At 38.8% G+C, this 27,707-nt stretch overlaps 1 protein-coding gene across 2 annotated transcripts in view; it reads right to left on the bottom strand.

The window, feature by feature from the left end:
- Positions 1-27,707, bottom strand: part of KCNQ1 (potassium voltage-gated channel subfamily Q member 1) — a 362,823-nt gene that overhangs the window by 312,792 nt on the left and 22,324 nt on the right. For both annotated transcript variants that reach the window (XM_056354505.1, XM_056354506.1), the window contains exon 2: positions 714-804. In XM_056354505.1, the coding sequence (XP_056210480.1) occupies positions 714-804 (91 nt within the window). The remainder of the gene's footprint in view (positions 1-713; positions 805-27,707) is intronic.

The raw sequence follows: 27,707 nt of genomic DNA, 5'->3' as shown, positions 1-27,707 counted from the left end.
TTAAATCTGTACAAAAAGAACCACAAACCACAAAACAGAAAAGATACTGGATGCAGAAATACATGTATAGATTCTCTTAGCTGGCAACTAATAATGATGTTACACATAAGAGTTCAAATAACTTACAAGTTATTTAAAAATAATATACCAGACATGAAGATACGTGAAATAGAAATAATGTGATTGACACTAAATTTAATATACTATATTCTTATACGTACAGTATTCGTATTAGGTATAAAACCCTAGCATATTGAATAGATACACTGACAAAGTTCATTATTATTGATGGGGTTAAGTGAACTTTTTCATGTTAATAATGATGTTATACGTAACAATGATAGTACTGGTGCACTGCTACAAGAACTATTTTGAACAAACATTTAAATTGCTAGTTAGCATTTTCTCAACACAGTGACCATGCTTTCACAAGTAAAATAATAGTCATTTATTCACATGCTTGCTATAAACAGAAGGTAACTGTGTACAGATGCCTTCAGTATAAGCCATATAGGCTAAGACTTGGGGTTTTGTCTTACCATGATTTTTGGTGTTTCTGTGGTTTTACAGACTTCATTACAGAAAAGCAGAAGAGCCTCTTGCCAATTAAACCATAAGGAACATTCTGCTTGATATGGTATTAGTTCAGGAGATCAGAACTTGCACATTAAGAACAAATATGCATCAATTCACATAAACGTCCACATACATACCATCCAAAATAACGTCCCTGTAGCCAGAGCTGCATATTGTTCAATTGTAGAAAGCACACTGAAGATAAGGCATATCAGCACAATAAGAAAGCTGTAAATAAAAAAAAAAAAAAATTAAAATAATGCAGTGCAGTCTAGCAAGAACTTAGAGTGAGAACAGATAATTATGCAATCACAAATTATCTATACATTATCTATACAAACAGAAATGTCACTAGTATTGGATTACCTTAAAAAACAGCTGGTAACCTTTCAGTGATCCTGCCTCATGTTGGATAGTTTATTGCTCTTCATACACTGAGTTTTTGGGTTGCACATTCTCAGGTGAAACCACAAAATAACATTAGCTTTAGCCTACCTCTAAGATTTGCTATTTTCTAGCCCCTCAGGAAAAAAGCATTCCTTGTTCTTTCCCATTGTAAGGGCTACTACAGCTGAATCACCACCACACAACCCCCTCAATGTGTTTCAAATATTTGCCTTCTTGCAGTTCCAAATTCTAATAAACTGCAAAGAGAAACCCCAATTAAGCCAGAGCTTAACAGACTCTGCCCTCGCTCCCTTTTATAACCAATCCCCCAAAGGCCCCAGATAAATAAAATCTGACATTTGCCATCTGAAACACAACCTAGGTCTGATTCCATTTTTAAATAAAACAAAATTTCAAAGCAACTATCAGAAAGAGAGTGGGAATATAAGGGTTTGTTTCCCCAGTCCCCGCCGCCCCAGTGAGTCCTTAGGGAGGAGGTCCTGACTCCAAAAGGTAAGATCTGGGACAGCCAGGGAGCTGCAGCAAACTCAGCCCAAATGCCTGTAACCCCCAGAAAGCCTCTTCCCCCAGCTGGAGAGCAAGGCTGCCCAGCCCTGCAGCCTCTGCCTCCAAACCCCTTCCCTGAGCAGCTTCAGCTATGCCCACCACCCCGCAGGACTGCTGCTTGCCTTAAAAGAACGTAATGCACTTTGGAAGCAAAACATTTAAGACCCAAACTGGATGCTATCCACTATACACTAGGCATAGACAGCTTCCAGTTCCCAAACAACTGTGTGTTTCTTTTTAAAACATGACACAAGCAATGAAGAAGACTTAAAACATTCACTTATTAAACACAGAGCTAGTAGTTTGGGATATTTTTCACAATTCTTTTGAGACACACAAGACCAATTCCTTGCACTTGACAGAAACTTGCAGCAAAATCCACCAAATCATCCCTCCCGTTACAGACAACTAAAACTGTTAATAATATTTTTTCTCAGAAAAACAGCAATAAAAAAAAAGAAGTGATGTAACGAATAAAACTGAACTCAAGAGGAGAAATATTAAAACAGGACATCAATGGCTGCACATTAGCATGGCTCAGCAGAAGTCACCCAGAGCCTTTATCTTTTTTCACATAAGTGAGAACTTCATTAGGTGACTCTTTTGAAAGGCCAAGCACCCAGGAAAACAAAAAGGTGTCAGGGCTGACAGAAGCTAGACTGCCCCATGATTGCTTCAAAATATAGCACACGCAAGTCTGATGCACACATAGACAAATAATACTGTAAACACATTACAAGATTGGGGAGAGGAAGTTTGTAAGTAATTAGGTACAAAAATCAAATTAGTAAGTGATAATGAACTGAAGTTAATAAGACAGAGTTTATCACTTATCGACACAAACAGACATGAGGATACACTTTTACTTAGGCAAAAGTATAAACACATAGGTGTTTCTGATTTATCTCTAAAATCTTCCCATTTTACCTTGCATCTCTACTTTTGGCAATTCTTAAATAGAAGTAAGATGTGCAGACAAGGCAGGGGAATGCATAGATTAGCTAGTCATTTGAAATATAACACAAATGTTCCCCAGGTATCCAGCCCTTCTAGCTGCAATATTCCCACAATTGCTTAAGACCGATACACGTGACAACATGAACATAAACGGGTTCATTTGCAAGGAGGTAGCTAAGTGCCTCTAGATAAAAAGTCCAACATACACAGAAGTACCAGTCCAAAGCAAACAATAAATTGCATGGGATGGTGTAAGCTGTCTGAACACATCCTGAGCGGTAACCGTGAATTCTTCTTACACCCGTTAATAGCAGCAGACTTGTCGGAAGCGCAGTTCGGGCGGTACCCGAGACCACGAGAGGGCACCGCAGCCCAGACGAGCCCATGTCTGAACAAACGCAGCTAAGGAGGAACCTAATAAGGACTAAAGGTGAAAGTTTGTGTGCTTAAGTGACAGGAAGATAAACTTTAGGTACATCATTTGTCAAATCTCTTTGCTTGCTACTATTAGAGAAACTGAAGGCTGACATAAGGACTGCATTAAGGGCCAGCCACTGCACTTCCACGGGTTTCTATGCACATGGATGGGTCTGTTTCACTCATCTAGGAGTTTTTTGACTCCCAGGAAAACTCCTGAAACTGATTGTTGTGCTCTTTCCAGGCTGAAGCATAAGAGACCTTCATATCCAAAAATACACAGTCCCAAGCAAAACAAAGATGTTTGGTCAGATATTGCTGCTTCTCATCTGTTTCTTTGACATTAGATAGAAGATGCTCACAACTCACAGTAGTACAGCTGTGTCAGTGGAGCACCACAGCCAAGCTACCAACCCTGTCACACTGGCATCTCTATTTTGCTTCTGAGACTAGATCAATTGCACATAAGGAATAGAGGGTCCAAAACTGAGGGGGAAAAAACACCCTGGCATTAGTCTACTGCTTGTTTGCTTCCAACACTCAGCTCTTACCCTGTTTTTATTTCAGTACTAGTGGCTTACTCCTCCACTTCTGAAGCATAAGAAGGGAGTGAGGCACCAAGAAAATGGAAAACAGGAAAAGTATGCCACTTTTTTTTTTCTTTTTTTTTTTGACAGCTACATCCCCTCTCCTCAGCCAGAAGTGGAGCACAGGTTCACAGTTACTACCCGCTTTCACTTGTTGACTGCAGACAAGTTCACTGTAGGTAAATAGTTATGAAAAACAGTTGCAAAGACAGACTCTACCTCAAAATTGAGTTTGCTGTATGTGAAAATCACCCTGGGGAAATTTAACTGTCAGGCTCAGAAAGCTTCCATTACTGTGAGAGCTGTGATTTACTTTTGTTTCTCCCGAAGTATTTGGAATGTAACTGAACTTGTGTGAATTTTCACAGGGAAAATCAAAGGTACAACCCTGACAACAGAAGATAAAATTTCAAAGCCCCAAACCTGGTTCATTTTTTCAAAGCAAATGTTACCATTTCCACATGTCCAAAATAATCCTATCACTGTTAATGTCACTTTACTGTGATCACTATTACTACATTTTCCAAAAAAAGGTACTCACCTTGATACAGTTGCTAAGCACATAAACTTTTCAAGCAACCAGTTAATATCAAACTCATGGGCAACTGAAACCAACCTTACACTAAGAAGCATTAAACAAATTACTACTAGACAGATGTATCAGCCCTATCCTAATCAACCATATGATCACAGATAGTTAAGAGTTTTGTTTCAGACAAACAAAGCCTCACCTGCACGTCAAAGCTCTGTTGTTGTTGGAAAGACACTGGACACATTCAGGGAGCAATTTATATCCCATATGAAACAAGGTATGAGAAAAATGTTTAGTTATTTCAACTGTTGAGCAGGTGAAGGTTCTAAACATGGGCATTTAAATTAGGCACACTGAATGTGGGCTATCCAGTATACGTGCTAATCCCAAAACACTTACTAGACTTCACAGAACAATCATTTACTCTTCACTGGGTTGTAGCCAAGCTGCTTTACTGTAGCCTAACAAGTGGAAAAGCATGTTACTTAGCCAGACTTGCTTCGTTGTCTCGCAGTAGAAAATCAAAAATACCTTAGGCCCATATAATATCACTCAGGGACTTAAAGATCTAAGACTAATTAACAGTTTAGCATCAATCACTCTGGAACACTTTGCTAAGCATATAGTCCCATGCTGATTTCACCAGTTGTATATGGAGTAGTAGCACATTCACCACTGTGTGTAGCCTAACGACTCCATATAATACCTTTTTCCTCCAAAGAAGGGACAGACAGAACAACGCTGGGATTTCTTTAGCGGTCAGAAAAGGCTTAGTCTTTTGGAAACCACCAGTCTTTTATCTCCTGAAACCCATTGCTTGTTTGCCCTCTGTGCGCAAATACGAGCATCTTCAAGAAAGGAAGCAGAGCAATGAAGAGTTTGGGTTTTCATCAGCTCTGATCTAACTAGATTGTGGGGCCAAGCAAGCACTAGAGATGAGGTGTGTGAACTCTGCCATATTGCCTGTCCCAGGTTACAAAGTAGCATTTGCCTGCATGTAGATAAATCACAGATAATGCTTCAGTAGATACAGTCAAAAATACTTAGTTCTGAGATTAACTCATATTTAACAGTGCGACATTTCTTTTAACACCAACGGCCTGATCATCTTTGCATTTCTGTATGCAAACCCATGAAAGCACTATCAAAGCAGCATCGACCCTAATACTTAGAAAGCAACAGATGTTTTCTTTCATGCACCAAGTTTTCAGTAGACTATTACAGGGCAACTTGTTTCCCTTGAGCCAGCACTGCCTTACTAGAAGCCAGTTTCTGTGGTTGCCTTTCCAGCTCGGTTTTTAGAGGCACTGCAGACCTGGTGGAGTCATTCCCAGAAGTGGAGCTGTCTCAGCGTGCATTAAACAATGTCGGAGTGCAGCCCTCCAGCAACACACTGAGCTCATGTACAACCAAGCCTGTATATAGACCTGGGATGTGTGTCTATGCTATACTAGCCATTACAGAGAAAAGCACAGACACAGGTGTAGATAGAGTTACATGAGACTGTATGAACAAAAGTGTGCATGTGGGCAAATATACAATAAATAATAAAATTTGGCTTACTCCATGAAGTCAGCCAGAAGATTTAGGTATTTTTTTTGTCTCAAACAGGTTTGAGAAGTCAGAGAATTTCCAGGGAAGAATCACAGAGCTGACAGGTAAACATGAGCAGCCAGTATATATATTATATTTAGCAATATAAAGGGACCATATTAAGAGCTAAAGGTGAATTTAATGGTTTCTGATTATTCTAGACTATATTTTGACTTTCAGAACAGATTTAGACTTAGAGCTTTTTCACTGACCTCAGTGGCAGCTGCAGAAACTGGACACGTTAGAGGTAGCTTTCAGTACTTTGCAGTCTCCAGCCCAGAGTTGCTGCTTTTTTTCCTGTGTTTAACTATGGTTTAAGAACATTAGCATGTCTTTTTTGTGGCTTGAAACAATGTGTAGAACGATCAAAGGAACAATTAACCTCCTACTTAGAGATAACAATGCTCATTTAGTAAATGTCACAGGTAGGAGAACCGATAAAAGTTTAGAAAATATGTCCAGTGATACGACCAGGAACATTTAAACAAAAAGGTGTTTGAGACAAGCTGGAAGTACTTACTGACCAGATTAGCATAGTCTCATGCACATGCAGCCATCATCATCAAAACCAGTATTAAAATGTGGGAAGATTTCATTACTTCTTGCAGTGTTTCTTACACACTCTCAGTAGGAATCTTTCCATGATCCTGGAAAAAGTTGTCATTAGGCCCTAAATTAAGCTAAAACCTCAAAAACATTAAATAGATGAGGAGGGAGATGCAAAGTTCAGCTCAATTTATATAAACCCAACTTGAGTTCTAACCCTTGAGGAAGACAGCCGGTTTTTCTTGTCCAATGTCATGTAAGCATAAGTCATAGCTGACGTAAGCCTGCTCTTTCGAACAACTTTTATTCATTACAGCTATCAATCTTGAAGGTATCCAACAGTCAGTGCCCTTGCATACAGTTAGCTAGTAACTACTGGATCTGTGCTCTTTCTTTTGGTATAAGGTCAATGGCTAATTAGTTCATCCTTTCTGTCTACTGGAGATAACAACTAAAACCAAGAAAGAAATACTCTGTAATAAAATAATAAAAAAAAAAATTAAAAAGGCTTTTGGGTCCTTCTGTGTCTTTGGTAATATTCTACCCAAGCGCCCTTCTTGAACCTCTGTCCGCACTTTACTTTTGAGCAACTGGATTGCCTTTCTTTGAGTGTACAGCTTTGTTTAGTCACATGCATGATCAATCACCAACCATGCAACCTCCTCACCAATCCTGTAACTCATGGGGTGGGTTTGGTGTTTTGTTTTGTAGGGGTCTGTTTTTTACAGAGTAAACCACTCTTTTGCCCTTTAACTTTTACCTGCAATAGGTTTCATAAGTAAACAAAGTAATAAAAACAAAGTTAAACTTCCTCTAAGCATACAGCTTTAAAAGAACTGGGAGGATGACACTGAGAATGAAAGACACAAGTGTGTAGATTAAATATGGGCAGCTTCTTCTCTTTATCATCATAATTTGCAAACTGTAATGCTGCTGCATATCCAGTTCAGATTAGTTCATTAAAACATGACAGCATCATTATTTTATCTTTCATCTCCATGGTTTACACATACTGACACTTACTTTGCAGATTGTGAACACAAAGACCAATGGTATCATAAAAGGGCATTTTCACGCAGTTTTACAGACAACAAAAAGTTACTGCAACGAGGATTTAGACAGACAACTTTATGTAAGACACACACTGAAGACAGAGGATCATTCTTTCACTCTGTCATGTATTCTGTCCCATTCCAGGCCAGAAAAGTCATTCCTTATTTAATTTTCATCAGGATTTCCCTGATGAAAAACGTGAACAGGTTTATATTACGACAAGTCAACATAAATCCCTAACCACCTCACGCAGTACTGCACAGTCATTTCCATGGTCCAGCTAAGTAAGCATTCATACTAATTGATATCAAGTAATTTCTTAGTGCAGCTAGGCACACCAGGTCTTTCTTGCTCTTTCATTTAAGGTATTCTGGGATTGCTTGAGGAAAAAAAAATCTAATACAAGGTAGAAGTTAGAAATGGAATAGGTAAAACTTGTCAAATGAAGGACTGCTGACAATGAGAGACAAGGAAGGACTCTAGATCATAAATAGCATTGCCAGGAAGATAATACAGGATGGAAATTTATTATATGGGATCACCATAGAGGTATCGCATTGTGTGAAGACCAACAGATACATTTAAAAGTGAAAAACTCAGATAGGGTAGTTTTTTCAAAAAAAGAAACAGGATATCACCATAGAGAGAAAACTTCCATCCTTAAATAAATCCACACATATAAATACTCTGTATGCATAGGTCTTGTAATGAACCCTTTAGCAAGTCTGAATTGAACATGAATTCTGTCATGACTACAGACTACTGGAGAACAGTGCCAGTGTACTAACAGAAGACTAAATGAGCATTCAGTTACGCAACTGGTGGATGTCAGAGGTCCTCCATCACTTCCTCCATTAAAAAAAAAAAAAAAAGGCACGTTTGTTTTCAAGAGAATGGTCTGCTGAAGCTACATGATTAGAAAGCAGGAGCCCTGTACTTCAATTAATCTTTGCCCATACCTTTGGCCAACTTCAAAATTTCTATTAACACATGCATTTTTCTTCCAGGGTATGGCTGTGAACTCTCTAATCCTTGAATGAAAACTGCATAATAACTGTGTTAGCTGTGCCGTCTAACCAGTTCAGCTAACTTGCTTAGGAGAAAATCGTTTCACTTCCAAGAGAATATATAAATTTTAGTTTGGGTCTAGATCCATTAAACAGGGTGAAGTATGAAAAAAGCAAATTAAAAAACCACTGTAGCAAGGAGTTAGAAGAGACCAGCAACCTAAACAAACCATAGCTGAAGACGAAAGAAGTAAAAAAAAAAAAAAAAAAAAAAACCTTAGTCCTAATAAAAAAAAAGAAAAGTAGGGGTTTACATCTCTGGCTATGCAGGCTCCTCACACGGTTTTCCCCTAAAGATTTTTCTTACCTTTTTCTGTTTAGTTTTTGAGGCAGGGGAAGGAAGGAGGGGTACAGCCCCCTCACATCTTCCAGCCTCTCTGCAGCACGAGGATGCCCAGCAGAAGGGAAAGTATACTTGCATTCATGCAGAGAAGCATGATTCCCTCCAGGAAGTGGCTAGAACAGTTTCCTGTAAAACACGCGCTTCCTCTCTGTTATGTCCTACACAGGTCAAGCTACTAGGCAGATCACTGTTCTCAGCTGTCACTTGCCATCAAAAAAGCCTTCAACAGACAAAGTGCGAATGCTCTGTTTGTGTTAGCTTAGGTCTATCAGATGGAGCTTCCTGTTAATACGTATTTGTTCCAACTGTAAGGCAAAGTATAGTTGGCGCTTCCTGAAGGAAACAATGGCATAATTTTTAACCAGCTCCTTGACTCCTTGTCAAAGAAATACCATCTTCTAGCTCCTGTGTGAGAAAGCAGTTTTATTGTACAAGAAAGATCACATACAATCCAGGGTAGTCTGATATTAAGAAAAACAGGTTAGCTACACAGCTAAATAAGCAAGGCCTCTAGCACACTTACGTGGCTCTTCTCGGAAATTAGAGTCTGTAAAAATAATTTAAATTATGGGCACTGTACCAAAGCACAAAGCACACAATGAATCAAAAGTCATTTAGGATACAGCATCGTAATTATTGCAGGAAAAGCCTTTAAGGTCTTGGCGAACGGTATGATTGCAGTAGAAATGCAAACCAGACATCAAGATGCTTCAAGAGGAAAGGTTGACTGCTCACAAAAAGCAATGTTATTGCATCCTGCAAGAAGGTATTGCTTTCCTTTGAGAACAGGCATGGCTGAACAGGAGAAAGATGATAGGTACTGTGTAAGAAACTGGAAAAAGTATAGGCAACGTTTAAAACAAGTGCATGACCCAAGAGATGAGAACCGCTGGACTGCAGAAGATTTATCAAGGCTCCTCAGATCGTTCATAACGAGCATCCAGCGGGCCTGATCATTAACAAGAAAATCCAACATTGCAACATGACGGCCACAGAAGTTGTAAGTGCACATGCACAATGAGGAAAGGATTTCACCCAATACTGTGAATTGAGAGAACTTCTGCAATTCCTCTTAAGTGCACCTCAGGCTTAGCAAGAGAAAAATAAGTCATTAGTGCTCTTATTATTTCTCTTATTTTTGTGGTTTGATTAAACACTACAAAGCAGGAAAGGAAATGTAATTTTCACAACTTATTTTGCTTGGAATATCTCACCTTCACTTTTTATCACTCTAAAATCCCATTAGGAAACCAGTACAGTCCTGTGTGCTGTCCTCATCCTCTCAATTTCACATTCAGGTTTGCCCAAGTCCTGCAGCACCCCGTCATTCAAAGCACAACCTCATCCAGCATCATGTTCTGAAAGACATCCACTGCTGTGCGCTCATTGCCTGCAGCTCTAACACACGACCCATCTCAAGCTGACCATCAATTGAGCCTGTCCTTGGTTTAAGCATACATGCAAGCATAAGCAGAGCTTAACCATGGGTTTTCAGCTGCCCAGGCCAAGTCATTCGGTGGTGGTGGCACCAGGAAGAGAACAGGGAGCATCCTGCAAATGGTCCTCAAAGGATCTGAGGCTAAATTACCCTTACACTGTGCTGCAGCAAGGGTTGGGGTGGACCTCTGCCTGTTTTACACAATAGGCAGATTTAGGCAAAAACAAATAAAAGATGCAAACACGGGCTTAGGACAATACCTCAGTTGCACACCATCACTGAAAGCAAAAGTTTGTTCTTACTGCAGTAGAGGACTTCCCTTTTATTGGCCAGTTCTGGATAAGTTTTTATTTCGGGGGGGGGGGGGGGGGGGGGGCGGAAGAGAGAGGTACGTTCTAGAAACTGAGTGCCACAATACTAGGAAATCTTGTTTTCTAGGTGGAGTTTTATATAGTCAGTCTAAGGGCTCACCACATCACTATTCTACTTTTCTTGTAACCGCAGATTCAAGGCAGCAGAGTTTAAAATAATTTAGTATCCAAATATCAAAAGAAAAATACTAAAAGGTCTCTGAGACTCTAAAATCCAGCTTCTGAAACACCTAAACTATTGCTCTGCTTTGATGTTATCAAATCTAAATTAACTAGATCTAAGTAAAATACTGTATTTTTTAAAAAATAGACTTGAAAATACTTTCCTGAAATACCCAACATTTCTTTTAAAAAGCAACAATATTTACTCCTAATGGCTTCTTGTGTTTGGGCTGGCTGGACACTATTTTGATAGCTTCCTCTGACAGAGCATTTTCAAGAGCTGTATGTATTACCCCTCTTTTTTCTTTTTCCTATTTACTTTCATCACAGCAGTACCACTACTAATCACTTTCCCTCTACAATTACAGATCAAAGGACACTGTATCATGCCTCCTAAAGCATATGCATCTAATAATACAACAGAAAAACTAGACTTGGTCATCTCAGCTCACAGAACTGCTTGCTTACGCTTAGTTACCAGCTTCTGGATATTCCACATAGCCAAGTCAGAATGCCATCCTACCCTAAAGAAGCAAAACAAGGCAGCAGAAAAGGAAAAGTCTCCACAAAAAAAAGCAGATGTCTCCACATCTGAGGAGAGAGGCACTATCCCACAACATTGTGCAACTAGTTTACTGGTTCATGTAAACCTGTATGCTAATTTTACTGCAGTACAAATCAGGGCTTACACTTCTATGTGTTCTATAAACAAACACCCACATTGCCAGCTCACTAAAACCCCTCCACAACAGGAAAACAATATTGACATTTCTGACAGCATCCTTTGCCTTTAGTTATGAACAGAGTAAAACAGTGGCAGGGACTAAAAAGCCACAGACAGCTGAACATACAAATGGGGAAGAAGTAATCATACCTTGAGCTACTGACCTGGATAGATGCTTTATTTGATTTATTCCAAATATCACAGAAGTGACACCAGACCTGAGCAGCTCTGGCCTACCCCCTCACCTGATCCCCCAAATGCCTTTTAATGCTCCTCTCTCCTGACACAACTGTGTCTGAAAGGCACTTTCATAAGTGCTGGCGAGTACAATGGAAGACCGTGAGAAAGATCTGAGACTGGGATAAGTACTGTCACCACCATATCCATTATGATTCTCTGCTTTAATTATCTAAAGGTACAGCTGACAGATGCTTTCACAGAAATCAGTATTGCTACCTTCTCTTGAGCTTTTCCACATTGAGTTCTCTGCTGCACTTTTCTAGGGTGGTTGGGGAGAGAAACATGGCACTCAATGCATCACAGCTCAGAAACAAGGAAGAGAAAATACATGACAGGTTAACATTCTTAAGGTGAAAGCAGAGAATTTCAACAGACAGACATATTTCCATTTCCAGAGAATTTTTGCTGAAGGGAAGATATAACACTTGGAAGCTATGGTAACCTTACTTTCTTAGTTAGGTCTAAACATGATGGAAATTTCAAGGGTCCCTGGAGGGAATTTAAATAAAAAGTTCATGAAGTTTTCATTCATAAAAAACAAAAAGAGTCTAGAAAGTGACAGGCAGCATTTACATTTACAGTGACAGAATCATTCTGTAAATATAAAAATCTCTATAAATACCTGACATGAAATACAGAAACGCTCAATATGCCTTTTCCTCAAAAAAGCCTAAATAGATTAAATTCCCAAAATGCAATCCATGCTGTGTTTAAAGAGCTTTAGCTTTATGCCCTCATCACACAATAGACAGTTTTCCAGGCTGAAAATGATGAGGATAATTATTTCCATCGCTCCAGCTTAGATGTTTATGTTCATTAGCTGTTTATGGAAATACCAATTGTCTATCACTGGGCTAAAAAGTCTGCATTATTGTTTGGATTGCATTAAAATTTTTGAAGACTTTGATCTATAAATAAACCTCTCAGAAATAAATCTTGCAAATCTACTCAACATCCCCACAGACACTAGCATATTTATTAATACCATACACTTTATGAGAAATAATACAAGAATCAGTGATAATACAATCACCCACAGATGAAACTGAAGCAAAACAAGTTTAGCTGTATTGAAGAAAAAAGTGTTTTCCTGAAAGTGCAAAAATGGCATGACCTGGGTCAACTGTTTTTCTTAACTGCCACCACTAATCATTTGTAATCAAAGAGCAGGTTGGTAGTTTCAGCATATGAGAAAATCTCAAGCTAGTGTAAAATCTTAAGAAACTTTATACTTCAGTATATCAGTAGCACTCCTCCAACAGCATTCTACTTGCAATCTATTTGAAATCTACAGCAGCAGCTGTGATGTTGTCACCATAGCAAGCTGAGTACATGAGTGAACCCAGCTTCACAGAAAAAAGTAACATCTTTTAAAATGAACTGATAAAGGCGGAAGAAAACCAGTGAAACTGTCGAGCATTAAATGGGAGACTCACTTGACTTTGAGCTCATCTGTCTTTTCCAGCCATACCCGCCAGCCAATATACTGAACAGAAAAAAATTCATGAACTTCGAATAGGATACTAAAGGAAAGTAATAAAATTAAGAAAGAAAGAAAAGGGAAAAAATCTCTGCCCCAAAGAAAACAAAGTAACATTAAAAGAAAATTGTCCAAGAAAATTATAATCATTCTGCATCCAAGTGACATTACAAGGCGATTTAGAGTCCAAAATACTTTCATTTCAAAACGGGACTTCAAACTTGTACACTCAACTACCAAAGAACTTCCTTGTAAGAGAAGTTAAGATGAAGTAATCAAAGGTGTGAGATGCTTAACACGCTGAACCTTACAGGAAGGGCTCCTATTCAGGAATACAGTGGCTCTAAATAACATAACAAAAACCCTAGCTATTAAGTGGAGACACAAACCTCCTGCACTCACAGTAACAGCCTCACCACTGAAGCTGCCAGACATGTGCCTTATTTTTCCTCTTCCACAAACTTTTCTGTAGCTGGAATTTTAAAAGACTTACATTTTATAATCAATTTTTCTGATCATTATAGTATGTTTTATATTATAAATGTTAGTATATTAATTTAGACTGTTTTCCTCAACTAGCATCAATTAAAGGCATACTTATTACTGTAACATTATGCAATGAAAATACATCAGCATGGGTCAACCTCATGCCATTGCCAACTTCACCTGCCCAAACATCATGTTTTCACTCTTAAAAAATGTGAGGCATCTAAACATTTCCAGGAGTTGTTTTTTGATACTGCAGAAGAAAGAAACCTTATTTATGTTGTAGTAAAATCTCACATTCTCAGTCAGGTAACTTTAGGAGCAAAGATTTATCAAAATTCGTTAACAAAAAGCAGACCTGAGAGATGGCAACATTTTGTGGCACGTATAAAGATGGGCCACAGCCTTAGGGGGGGAAAGCTAGCACAGCTGCTTTAAAGTCAGGCATACAACACCAACCTATCTCCATAAGGAGCTAGCAAATATTTTGCTATATGTATGAATGTTATTCTGCCATTTTAAATGAGACCTCAGATTCAGAATGCCAATGGATAACGTTGATGGATTTTCTTAAGACTCCCAACTTTTGCTGCTAGTCCTGTGATCTCCCACAGTAGTGGAGAAGGTCAGTGCACTCATGCAGCTAGCTGCAAAGCCATCAAAAGGAAAGAGCAAAAGACGCCTTGGATGGAAACTCCCTCTGAACTTTTGTTTATGCTATTCCATCTCCCTGAACTTAAAAAGAACTGTTCCTAAGCTGCATCATTTTAAGGCTATGATTTGACACTATCCTTTAACATGTAGTTAGCCTCCTCTGAATTCAATTGGACATTGAGCACTTGATTAAATGCTTGCTGAAGTTGGCTTCGGTCAGGGCAGATTCCAGCTCAAAAGCAAATCTTCACTGGAAACAGCAGGGGAGCTTAGCTATGAAATTTATCTTGGGATTATTAAGTTCTTCCAATATTTCTCATAATTCTGACATATCATTGCAAGACAGTATGAGGAAGCAAGGGTGCAGTGCATGGGAGATGGCACACTGCATAGTCTACTATTCCAATGTTAACATGGACATAAAATTATTTCTATTAAAGCTCTTGCTAAGGCTTTCAAATTATACAGAGCAAGCGCTTGCAAACAGCATGGAACACATTTCTGAAAAGAGTGATAAATGTCAGAAAAATGCTAAACAGGATTTTAATTCTTTGGCATGTTAATTGACTTTAATAAATGAAATTCCAGTTAATTGTTAACATTGCAAGGCCTGACCTACGTAAAAGCTTGAATAAGAACTGGCTTCAATTGCACAGAGGAAAGCATGTAGCACATCTGCAACATGAAGATATCAAAAATATTACTCAAATTTAGGGTTCAAAATAATTCCACCTTATTTAAGCTTTATAAATAGCAGAAGTATTAGGGCATTAAACCACAGTGCACAATATTTAATTTCCTGCATGTTTCTTTTTTAAAGTGTCAGTATTTCTAAGTATTTCTAAGTATGTACTCAGTTTTATATGTGGCCCTCTGCAATGAATAATCATTATAAACATAAATTTGTTACTTTACAATACATAAAGGTAAGTATGGGGGTGCAAGCCTTTATGAGAAGCAGACCTTGAAGAGCTCTCTCCAGGAAGTCACCATCTCATGGCTAAACTACCAGGAAATACAAAACGATGATTTTCTATCGAAGTTCAGTGCCCTTGAGATTAAGCAGCCACGTCAAGTGTATGTTTAGAAAGTGTCAGTAAAATGTATTGATATGATCTACCAACATATTAAGAACATCCATCTGAGCAACATCTGACCTCATGGCAAAATTATACTTGAAGATACTATTCTTGGCCCTAAACTACTAGACATTTTAAACAAGTGTTACCAACATCACCAGCAGCATCCAAGACCCTAAGGAAACTGCAGGGTCAAGTTCACCCACCTGTGTGACACTGCAGTAAATGGATATCCTTCCACGTGTATATCTGGCTGCCAGTCACCATATTCAGTAAGACACTCTCTGGTAGAAATTTGTTTAGTGGTATCTATTAATTCTACCCATTTCATTTTCAGTCAGGAATTTATTGTTTAGAACTACATCCTGTAGATTCTGCTGGCAGTGCACAAAAGAGAAAACAGCAGAGATGAAAGCTCAAAGAAACGTGGTGACATAGAATCCCCTGTCAAGAATGCTAAACTTTTTACTTTGCTTTTTAACAAAGATTTGTGTGGCTATAATGAAAGTTATTCAAAGCAGTCTAATATTTTGAAGGCACTTCTGGAAGTGCATTACAAGAAGTGCCTTACAATTAAATCATTAGGCTTCATGTGCATCAAGTTACGCATAAAATTCTTGCATGTAAGGATCAGATTTCCACGTATCCATGTTCATCATCCAGGAGCTCAGCCATGATTCTTTTGAAAAGATTTTCAACTTAAAGCACTGATCCCTCTTGAAGATGTAGTTCCAGTTACAGATCCTAATCACCTTTGACCATTCAGTCTCTAGTGAATTTAATAAACTCCAAAGTTAGTCAAGTAGAAGATTCAGAATTCTTATTCCATGCTAACCAATAAATGTTAAACTAACTAAAGACGGTAAGAATTACAATGTTCAGGACATACTAGTCACCTTGCAAGCCACACGACAAAAGAAAATTACAAAGGACAAAAACAGTAGACCTTCCTTTTCAAACTGCAGCTTTAATGGAATGTTTATTTCTTATTTCCAAAAAGATTTGCCCAGATTAAAGCGCAACTTCATTTTTAATGGATTTTTTTCAGAACGGGCTAAGAAAGTCCTATAGACTTCAGAATTTCAGGCCAGACCACGAAGACTTCTTTTTATTAAACAAAAAACCAGCTTTAATAGTAACATGTTTCATTTCCTTGAAGTCCACAGGACCAGCTGGAAACAGAAGGGTTACCCTTTCTGTTCATCAATATCACAACCAAACCTTCAATAACTAATATTGTTTTTAAAGACAGAAAGAACTTAAAAATTTGCAGAAGGCTGAGGAACACCCGTAATGCCAAACGGCATTAGAAGACAAGTACAGCGTAAGCCTGAAGGACATGGTTTGATTACAGACATCATTGAAATGGCACCTGTGCCATTGGAGAATACTTGTCTATGCAGTTTCACCTTCGTCACTACAAACAAAAGCATTGTTCTACTTGGAAGGTCTTTGGCAGCAGATTTGGGAAAATAACAAAGTATCTCTACTGTGCATAGTACATAACATTTGTTTCATAATCTGATGGAGCAGAATTAATTTCTTGACCAGCCGACAGGATACGCTTAATTAAAAAAAAAAAAAAAAAAAAAAAAGGAAAGAAAAAGTGGAAGGGAGCTTTCTCAGTCTATGTATTCCTTTTTTTCTTCTCCAAGCAATTGCCTGGGCAGATTCCCACTCTAGGCAGTCTGCACATGACTACCACATGAAGTAACACTGAATGCAGTAACTGGATACCACTGCAAGCCTCAGGTTTTTATGTTTCTTAGGTATTATTTATATTTTTCTTAACATTTCTTAGATAAATACAGTAAATAGTGACACAGATTTTGACTATCTGCTGCTCAAAGGGCCACAACCATTAAAAATATAAGTAAACAAATAAATACCAAGTTCCCATGCCCAAGGTTTCTTCCCCATAAAATAATCACTTTTAGAAAGAGTTATTACAATTGGTCTCAAAAAAAACCCCACACACTAAAGGACAACTGATTTATAAACTTCACATTTCCAGATTTCCTCTTACATACTATTTCCCATTACTCAACAAATACCAAGAGAAAGTCCTGCTACTGTGGGATATCCAAATAAATATTGTTGATGTGAATTATTAATTGGGAAGGAGAGAGCAATTTCACCTCCCTATCTCTGACACAGATTTACAGGAAAACAGTGTTTTAAAATAAAAATATATTATTTTCAGTAGATGTCTGGCTCCAGACCTACATTTGAGCTCAGAAAAACCCAGCATTGCAGGTGAATAAGTGGGACACATTAGCAAACAAAATAGTTATGTTTGAGCAGTAACGTCACGGACTCCCTCAGCAATAGACTTTAACAAAAAAAACCCGATTATTCTGAAGAGCGAGAAGCTCCTTTATAAGAAACAACAATCCCTGAAGTTTTAAATGACCCATGAAGTTTCTGTGTCCTGCTTAAGTTGGCACAGAGATATGTTCATCATTCACCACAGTCTCTTAAATAAGTTAAAATAATATTATCAGTCCCACAGTAAAGATTACTTCCAGAAACAGGCTCTTTTTGAACAGATAAAGATCACCTGTTCAAACCTTTTCTTTTTTTTGTTGGTTTGTTGTTTGGGTTTTTTTTCCCTGAGACTGACTCCTTTACATAAAGCTAAACTGTCAGATAAATTGTTGCTGTTCCCTATCATGATTAAGAGATAGGGGCACAGGAACAGTTTGGAAATGGAAGGCATCAGAAGCAGACCATTGGTAAGAGCCAGGGGAGGGGGGGGAAGGTTCAGTGGAGAAGCAAATAGTCTGTCTGCAGTAACACAGGCATGGGAGAAATGAGGCTCCTGGTGGGAGACTCCAGCAGATGGCCCCAAAGCAGCAGCAAGATTTGTCACAACCGCCCATGGACACCCAGTGCCATTTCCAGTAGTCTTCTGTACACACTTCAAAGGCAAGCTTAAGTCCCAACTCCAGTTTGCTGTGCTGGTACCGATGCATTTGAGAAGGCATTCTTGTTTTATTAAAATGAGTGAAAGCTTTACTTTATTTATGTATTTATCTTTTAAGGACATAAATTAATACACAAACCTAAATCTGGTCAAAAGTTGTGATCACTTAAATGGATGTTTATTTTTTAAACTTAAATTTTCTAAGCACAATCTTTCTATTTTTTTATCCTTCCCTCTTTCTGCCTTAGGCAATAAAAGACAAGCCATTATTTATTAAAAACAAAACAAAGCAAAAAAAAAAACCTCCAAAAAAGTTAAAGCAAAAAGCCTTTTTGCCTCCATTTTTTCCATAAAAATGGGAATTTTACATTCCAGAAAAAAATGAGAATTATCTAAAATAAGTCTTCTTTTGAGACAAATGTTTTTACATTGAAGTGTTTTTCAATGGATATACTGATCCTGCCCTTCATAAGCCATTAAATATCATTTCAATGTGATAAAAAACACTGCTTACAGTGCTGCTTCTCAAAGTCGACTTCCTTTGTGATTAAAAAAATTCAAATTATTGTAGAAAGTATTTTAGGCAGAATTTTTCCAGTAATGACAGGTCAGAAAGAGGGTACTGCACATATTTCATTGCATGTCATTACATTACTCACACACTTCCCAGGTTAGTTATCTCAAAGCCCTTTTAAGAAACTTAGGAATAATTTCTCCTACAAGAACATCTAAAAGACACATTCTCAAAAGCAATGCATTCTCATTAAGCATTACTGCATTCTGAAATGGGACTTTCAGGGGTCTCATGAAAATGTCTTCCTTAAACCTATTCCTTCAGAAAATTTTTTTCATCAGTCACAGCTGAAAACCAAGCTGGCCTACCTCTGTGTTCAGGAAGGCATGCTTGGCCCCAGCGTAGTTGCGCTGATTAATGAACATGCTGTCTAGGAAAATAAAAAGATTAAAGAAAAAGAAGTTTCCAATTTTTCTTCTTATTTTTTTTTTTTTAGTGTGACAATGGGGTCAAGAGCAGCAGATGCTAGCATATTGTCTGGTTGATCACCTATATATCCTTTAGGCAGACAAGCCTGTCACAGGGTAAACAAGAACACAACAAGAACACGGTACAGAGGCAACTGCAGCACTGCACCAGCTTAAACACTATCCATAAAAAGCTTTTAGAAGTCTTGGAAAGCTACTTTTTTTGTTGGGTAGGATTTTTATTTTTTTTTTATGTTTACTCAACCTGTTATTCCTGTTTACATTATAGCCACCACAACTTGCTTTATTATTGCTGCACCATAAGAAGGCTTAGAAGATAATTTTGGTTTCACTATTAACAATCAGCCTGTAGTTCATTAGAGGTGGAAAAGCTTATTCATAAAAGCCATTTACAGCTAACCTCTCTGTCTGTAGTAAATATGCACACACTAATGATTGTAGAGAACCTCAGAGCTACCGAAGCAATTAACAAAAATTAAGGATGGCCATTTTTTCCATGCTTTGCAATATACACTGTGACAAGAAAGGTCTAGTTCTAGATGAATTGATTTACCTTAAGAGATCTCCCATTCCATGGACTTCCCTACTTAATACATTAAAGAAATTCAGCAGTATCTAGTTCTTTTACTTGTTCCTTGCTAGCAAAGGAAAATGAACAGCAGAGAGATTAAGTGACTTGTACAAGGTCATATAGCAAGTTTAATGCAGAGCTGAAGACAGATCCCCAAGGACCTGGCCTTTAACAGAGAGTTTCACACAGATTTCCACGTGCTGGCTGGGCCAGCTCTTCGCACCTAAGAAACCAGCAGGCAGCAGGAGAGCGGCCTCCTGGCTTTGCCCAGTATGGCTTACACCTAAGTTAGCATCCCCAAGCCATTCACCAATTCCAGTGCAGGCACCACCAAGCCTGGGCAGGCACTGAAGGAGACATTTCTTGCCAGCTCAGCAGGGAAAGAGGCGCTGCATCCTAACAAGTCCAGCACACCCACCAGCAAGCAAGAACTAGGACCACCCTCAACAAAGATCCTGACCTAGTTCTTATGTGTCCCCAGTACCCTCTCCTTGTCTTCCAGGGAAGGGCTCCATACAGAGAGGGCAACCCCTGCATTCCCCCTCAGCAAAGGGGAGGCATCCTGCCTGGGGAATGGGGCATGGAAGATGTGGAGACATAAGGACCGAAACAGCTTTGGCCACACCCAAGGCTCCCACCCTCAATTTTAACCTCCATCTCTGTATTTTCCTTTTGTACAACACCACTGACACTTCCCACAGCGTAACACAGATTATAGGCTGTGGTGTCGCCCCAGAAACTGCTTAACTATTTTGTCATGACAGCTAGGAAGAAACTTGATAAGCTATGTAGGTGTTTAAATTGTAAGAAATTTGCATCTTTTGGAGAAGGCTTAGAGAGAGTCACTTCATAAACACAGGGAGAAAGTATTTGCTTGATAGTTTCACTCAAAGGAATGAAGGCAGAAAGCAAAAGTTGCTCAGAGTTCCTAAGCTGGCCTTATGACATTGAGAAAATGATACAGAGTAGATAAGCTGAAGGCCTTAAAATCCAAAACCATAGGGCTTGTACCTGAGAAAAACTGAAAAGGAGAGACCACTGGTAAAGCTAACAGAACAGTGAAAGGGCAAAAATAATCCAATTAAAAAAAAAAAAAAGTAAAGAAAAAGGTGCTTTATAGCTGCACCGTGTATGTTTAGAAGCAGAGCAAGGCTACATTTGCCAAAGACTTAACAAAGCAGTAGCTCAAATACAAGATTATATTAACTTAGATGAGGTTTATATGCCAAAAGGAACACAGAATGCCATGTGTCTCCTTGCATCTTATACTAGAAAATGCTCAAAACACAGATGTACACAAGGATTTGCAGAATCCATGTTGAAGATAAAACCCCATGTTACAAGCTTAAGCATTACAGAAGAATCAGTGGTTCCTATCAACATTTGGGAAGGTAAATGCGTAGCACTATAGCCAGGTGATTTTTGTTTACTACATATTTTGAGATTTAGCTAACAAAGGGGTGAAACACACCATTCTCTGAAGAATTCTCTTCCATTCCATAACCTCCCAATTACAAAGGGTGTAATAATTCTGCACACAAACTGTTCAAGTCCATTGTTTGATTCAGGATTTTGTGTAAGCAGAGACCTCTACACCTTACACAGAGATGAAGGGTCACACCACTGCAGTAGGCACAGACACAGATCTCTTTGCACCACGCCGTCTCTGCAGCAAGGCAAATCCTTGCATGAGCATTCTGTGTTGGGATAAATTAATTTCTACCTATTATAAGGCAGCCAACATCTGTTGGGGTTTTCATTTGCTCTTTTTAAACCTGTGTGACCTTTCAAATGTTATGAATGGACAAATTTCCCAGTATTTCTTTCTGGCCTTGTTAACACTGTAACAGTTGTGGAACAATGCAATGAGGAAATGAGCTTTTGAGCAGTGGTCCAGCCCAGAGAGATACAGAGTGCCAAGATCTTCAAAGCTGTACCAGGTCCACAAGGAATCTGGGGAGCGGGTGAAGTATGAAAGGTGTTTTACTTCAATTAAATGATAGGAAGATTTGGGTTTTCTGATTTTATTTTGGGAGAAGGGGAGCAAAGAACGAGAGAAGCTAAAGCAGTGACTTCAGGTATTTTACTTGAGTCAGAATAGAGCTATCTCTAATTTAAAGCCAAGTTAATACAAACACAGACTTACCGGTACTTGCCCACATCATACAGAGAGAAACAGAGAGTAGCTGACTTGCAATTGTTTGAGTGTATGGTAACACAGCATTCTAAGTTGTTACAACATCACGCAGTACCAATACAGAATAATTAGCCATTGTCTTGTCTTCACTCAGAATGAAGTTTAAGGCTTAGATTCACTGTGTGTTTACAGATAGAAGGAAAGCAGCATTAAAGACCTTAGTCACACCTTTTGTTCCATCAAAGATCAAGCTTTATAAAAAAGTACTGTACAGCTCTAAAATCATAGCTCAAGTTAAAGTTAACTTGTCTCAGTTCTATGAACCAGCATTTATGTATCAATGTCCCAAGTCAAAATTTATCTTTCCTTAGCTACACACCTCCAGTCTTTGAAGGTGAAAGACAGATTGGTTGCTAGAACTGAACAAAGCCTGGAAAGGAAACCAACAGCATACTCGTATGCAGGCACACACATTTTAAATTGCATTTCCTTTGTGATCTTACTCTCTGAAATCACAGAATATTCATAAAGTTTTACCTTTTGTGGTCTATTGCTCATCACCACTTCACCTGGAACACACGTGATATCACCCATCTTGGAAACGAGACAGGTCAGGCCCAGTTACTGCTTGGACAGGAGACAGCTTGCGAATACTAGGTGCCACAGGCTCCCAAAGCTTGGCTGCAGTTGACACCTGGATGCAATGTCATGGACATCCAGAAGGGCTTCTACTACTACATTAGTAGTGAAACACTAAACACAGAAAATGCAGGCTTATTGCTGAATGAAGTGGGTGGTTTAATGGCAGCAGAGACAGACAGGCTCAGGCACTCAATGCCCTCTTTGCCTCAGTCTCCACCAGCAAGGTCTCCCAGACCTCTCTGCTTAGATGCAAGGTTCAAGGAGAAGATAGACCACCAGAAAGAAATCAGTTAGGGATGAACTGAGAGAACTCATCCTATGCAAGGCCACAGGACCAGACATATTGTGTCTGAGGGTGCTGAGAGAGATGGACTATGTCGCTGTGGCTTGTCGCTCTGAGGGTAGTAGAGGTGGAGTAAAGAGTCCCCTGACAACTGCAGAAAGGTAAATGTTGCATCCATCTTCAAAACAGCCAAAAAAGAACACAGCAGAGACTCTTCTCTGTGTAACAGCTAGAGCTGACAAGTCACAGCCTACACCACTATTCTTAGTGTCCTGCTGTAGTTAAGGCTGCCACAAATTGTAAGCACTCTCATTCAACTCTACTGGAAGTTCACCCTCAAAAGCTATATCCACTGAGCCACAGACACAAGGGCGAGAAGCCAACAATGGAGCAATCAGGAAAAAGGAAATCCCTTGCATCACAAGATTCATCTGCCTGAAACCATCTGGAAATTGACTCTTCAGGATATAAAGTTCACAGCATACTTTCTAAAGAAATCCAAGCAAAAAAGATTCACAAGTTTCCTGGGCTTTGACCCAGAATAGACTCGAACATCCTTCTCTGTTCGATATAGTTCAGAGGAAGATTTAAGTGAGAGGTAAAATTTTTCCACGCTAAGACAGACAGCCCCTTCCTCATCTTCCTCCAGGCAGTGCCACTTAATCTATGTATTACCAAAAGAATGAAATCCTGTTGTTTCATATATATGATGTGGTAAGGTGAACAACAAAACTCCATGAACCCAAAAATCAGGGAGAAAGATGCAACAGCTATTCCCCTCAAATCACAGGTTTGGAAGAATACTATGCATAACTTATCAGCCAGCATGCGATCAGGAAGACTGTCTGCCTGGAGCAAGTCTGCTGGCATTTTGCAACTTGTACACTTCTGTTAGCAAAAAAGACACACAAGATTCATAGTGCAAGACTGATGATGCTAGTAGAGACCCACAAAATCCCAACAATCTTTTGCTACAGGTTTTGAGAGTTGGAAAAATGACTTTTGTTTCCACCAGCACAGAAATCCTTATATCAGTAAGTCCATTAGATTTAGTATAAGGTTAAAGCCATCAGTGCTTTTACCTTTGTCCCCAAGCCCAACACAAACATAGCAGGAAGCGACAGTCACTTGCCTGTTCTTCTTGTGTGAAATAGTATTTATAAATCCTCACACAGACTAGAAAAGAATATCTGCATTAATTTTGCAGGAAAGGGCTTGGTATTTTTCTTAATAGAGGCATAATTTGTTGATGGCAACCCATCACAATAGCAGCTACACCGAAGTTTAAGAGAAAAAAAAACCCATATGCTTCAAAATTAAATCTCACGTTGGACCAAAGAAAATGGTGTCAACATAACGTGCTTTAACCAGCAGGCTTCACCAAGTGCCTTGAAGATAAACAGGACAGACTTGTCAGGTAGCATGCAGGAGTTAAAAAAATTGCATCAAGAATTTCAGCAAGGTATACTAACAGGTCACAAACATTCAAACGCACACTCCTTTAGCAGCAGAAGTTACCAAGAGGTCTTAAACGGTAGACTTCCAGGGACTGCCTTTGCCATGTTTTGAGACCCCTCACCATGCACCATGGCCAAATCCTACCCAAGAGATTTGGGGCATTTTCCAAAAAGCTGTGGCAACTAAATCCTGTCTCTGTCATGACTTTAGGGGAAAAAATCGTTGGTGACAATTTTCTCCCTCCCCCATTTTACTGTCTTCTAAATGCACTTTTTTCCTCTCTCCTGTTCTGTCACTGCTGCAAAGAGAACAGGCAAGCGTGGAAAAGTGACCAACTGAAAATATTTCCCATCACCCACTTTTGGCAATTCTGAAAATAAAAAGAGAAGCAGAAATTTTCAGAAAGAGGATGTTCAACAGGAGGATGTTTGCAGGTTTGCAGTGTGTTTCAAAGTTTAGTTAGTTCTCTAACAGCATTTTTTAGAGTTAGGAAGTCTTCAAGTCAGGTAAAAAAAAAAAAAAGCAGATATAGTCCAAGGGGGTGCCCTCAAATGTTCATTGCTTGGTATCTCTGAAAACAAGACCCAGTATATCTACGGATTTAATGGAACTTTTGGGCAATCAAAAATAATTTAGTTTGGGCTCTTTCACCTGTTGTTTATTCATTCTCACAAAGTAAACTAATTTCACTGCACTTTTGATTCTAGGTGAAGTAGATAACCAAATGCTCAACCAAATTCATCAGTACAAAGCAGGTTCCTCTTTTACACAATTAATCAGCTGCAAAGACACTGCACACACAATGGCCCAAAGGAGAATGGGCTCAAGTACGTGCAGATACACCGCAGTCACAAGTGGAACAGACTGCAACCATAGACTGACCCACTGAATATTGGCAGCTGTAGTCGGCTCTTCGGTTTGCAGACGCAAATAGCGAACAGCTAAGGGCACACAATGCTTCCAGAGGGCAAGGGGGGAAAAACCAAACCTCCAAGCCCACAGAGCAGTGTAATGCAAGAGCCTATTTGTAGAATGTCACACATTTATTTCTCCCAGGTGTGTTGATGGCACTCAATAACAATCCAGTTTAGATGAGCACACATCAGATGAACAAACCATCCTCTCATCATGTGCTATTGTTCACACACAAGAATTCTTCCTAACACTGTTTAAATACACAACATGGAAACTCTTGACGCAAATGGCCTTTGTTTCTTCTGCAAAAGATTTGTAACATTAACTCATTAACGATAAATATTTAAAGTGCAGCTTGTAACATTGTTTCCCCTAGACCACTGCTGCTGTTATTAAGGTGCTGTGTTCAAACTTGTGTTTTATCTGCATGGCTTCTTACCAGCCGTTCCCAAATAAGGCAAGGAAGCCAGTCCAACACACTCAAGGTCACTGTTTGCATGTCACATTGCACTGATGGTTATAGCTGTTGCAGTTTTCCACCTTGAGAGGGCAGGAAACTAAAGGTCTTCTGGGTAATCAAATGCACATGTAGAAACAATAAAATACACCCATAAAAAGATGAGTGCCAAGCTTATTAATACAGTCTGCTTTGCCAGAAATGGCAGCTAGCTCTAAGTGTTCTGAGACACCTTTTGCCTGATATTTTTTTTTTTTTTTTTTTTTTTAAGGACTACAGAGGTCCAAACAATCAATGCCCCTAGAAGCCATGACAGCAAAAAACAGAAAAAGGACATCTGAAACTTTCAATGTGTGACTGTTAGCTGTATACACTGCATTTTTTCCTCATTCCTGCAATATTGTTGCGGTGGGTTTGCATGGCAAGGTTTTGGTAGCAGGGGGGCTACAGGGATGGCTTCTGTGAGAAGATGCCAGAAGCTTCCCCCATGTCCAATGAAGCCAATGCCAGCCAACTCTAAGATGGGCCTGCTGCTGGACAAGGCATCACAGGACAAAAGGTGTAACCAGGGACCTGAACAATAAGGTAGCCTTGGGGAAAAATACATTGAACATCCCACTTCTTTCAAGAAGCTAGAAGAAACTGATTACCTGTGATCTCCCCTCAAAGATGTTCCGAAGACATTTAAAAAAAAAAAAAATCTAGAAAATGTCTTTCTATATTTTCAGTCTTTCTTGAGAATTGTGGCTTTTTGTTCAGTAGCTGAATGACACAAGAGTTTAACTGGAATGCATACTCGAAAGTTCTTCAGAGAGGAACACAGATGCATACAACTTACCCAAGGGTGATTTTCACTACATTCATACTGTTGAGGAATTTTCAACCATTAGCATGCATTTATTTTGAGTTTAAATTGACAGTGGTGAAGAAAAAAACCCTCTCATTCCAAATTAGGGTTTTAATTAATCATCAAGTACTGATTAATTTCTCGTTTGCCTGGTTTGAGCAGTCTTAAGACATACTTCTATTATCTTATAATTTCAGTCATCTAATGAAACAGTTTGGGGAGTTTTGAGTTCTTGATTGTTTTTTCATCCTCCTTTTACAAGTCTCACTTGTTTTATTAATATAAGGAAAAGTTCACAACTGCTAGAACTGAGCATATTGTCCTTGGAGGTCCAATCACAAGACACAGGCTGCTAGTACTTCTACTTGCTTTCCCTTTTCTCTTCCAAATCATCCTACACCAAAAGAAAAATGGACACTGAAAACAGAGAACAAAACGTAGGCCAAACATAATTTAGTTTTGCTGGCCCTGGTTTTATGTTAGAGAAATAAAACCAAAAATGCTTTCCAACATTTTGAATCACTTTTCACCATCCACAAGACTGTCTTTACAAGAGACTCAATAGGGTGTTCTGGCTCTAAGCTCCTGAAGAATACATAACCTTAGCTATTCAGCCTAGATTATTTCAACAAAGTTTTCTTTCTCCTTCCAGCTTTGTCACCTCAGCTATTGTAGGCCCTGAAACTAGATTTAAATGTAACTGTTTCCCATCAGCCCAAATAAATAGAGAAAAATTAACTAAGACTGAAGATTATGCAATCACAGGTAGCTTTCAACATATTAACTGTTAAGATTTAAATCAACAACAATAATTTGAGTCCCAGTGCAACCTGGCAAGAAAAATCAACGCACAGTAATATCAGAACATTCTAAATATTTAGTATATACACTAGAAAAGTCATTAATAATTCTAACACATACTTACCTTCCTATATCAGCTGTAACACTGAGCAGTGAATACAAAGGTGAGATTTTTAGGGTGTTGGCTTGTTGTTGTTTTGGGTATTTTCGTCAGTATTTTGGGTTGGTTTGTTAAGTTATTCAGGACAGGTTTTTTCCAAATTCCTAAGTGCACAGATCCCTTTAATTGCCAGCAGAACCTTTGTTGTTTAAGCAGCAATTAAAATGGCACCCCCAGCTCATAAAAATAAATTAAAAATCTGTCCATTATACACAATGTATTATTTATACTTTAGATATGAAAGTACAG

Source organism: Falco biarmicus, chromosome 10 (genome assembly GCF_023638135.1).
Source record: "Falco biarmicus isolate bFalBia1 chromosome 10, bFalBia1.pri, whole genome shotgun sequence".
In the NCBI taxonomy this organism is placed as follows: domain Eukaryota; kingdom Metazoa; phylum Chordata; class Aves; order Falconiformes; family Falconidae; genus Falco; species Falco biarmicus.
This window is presented reverse-complemented; position numbering and strand designations above follow the sequence as displayed.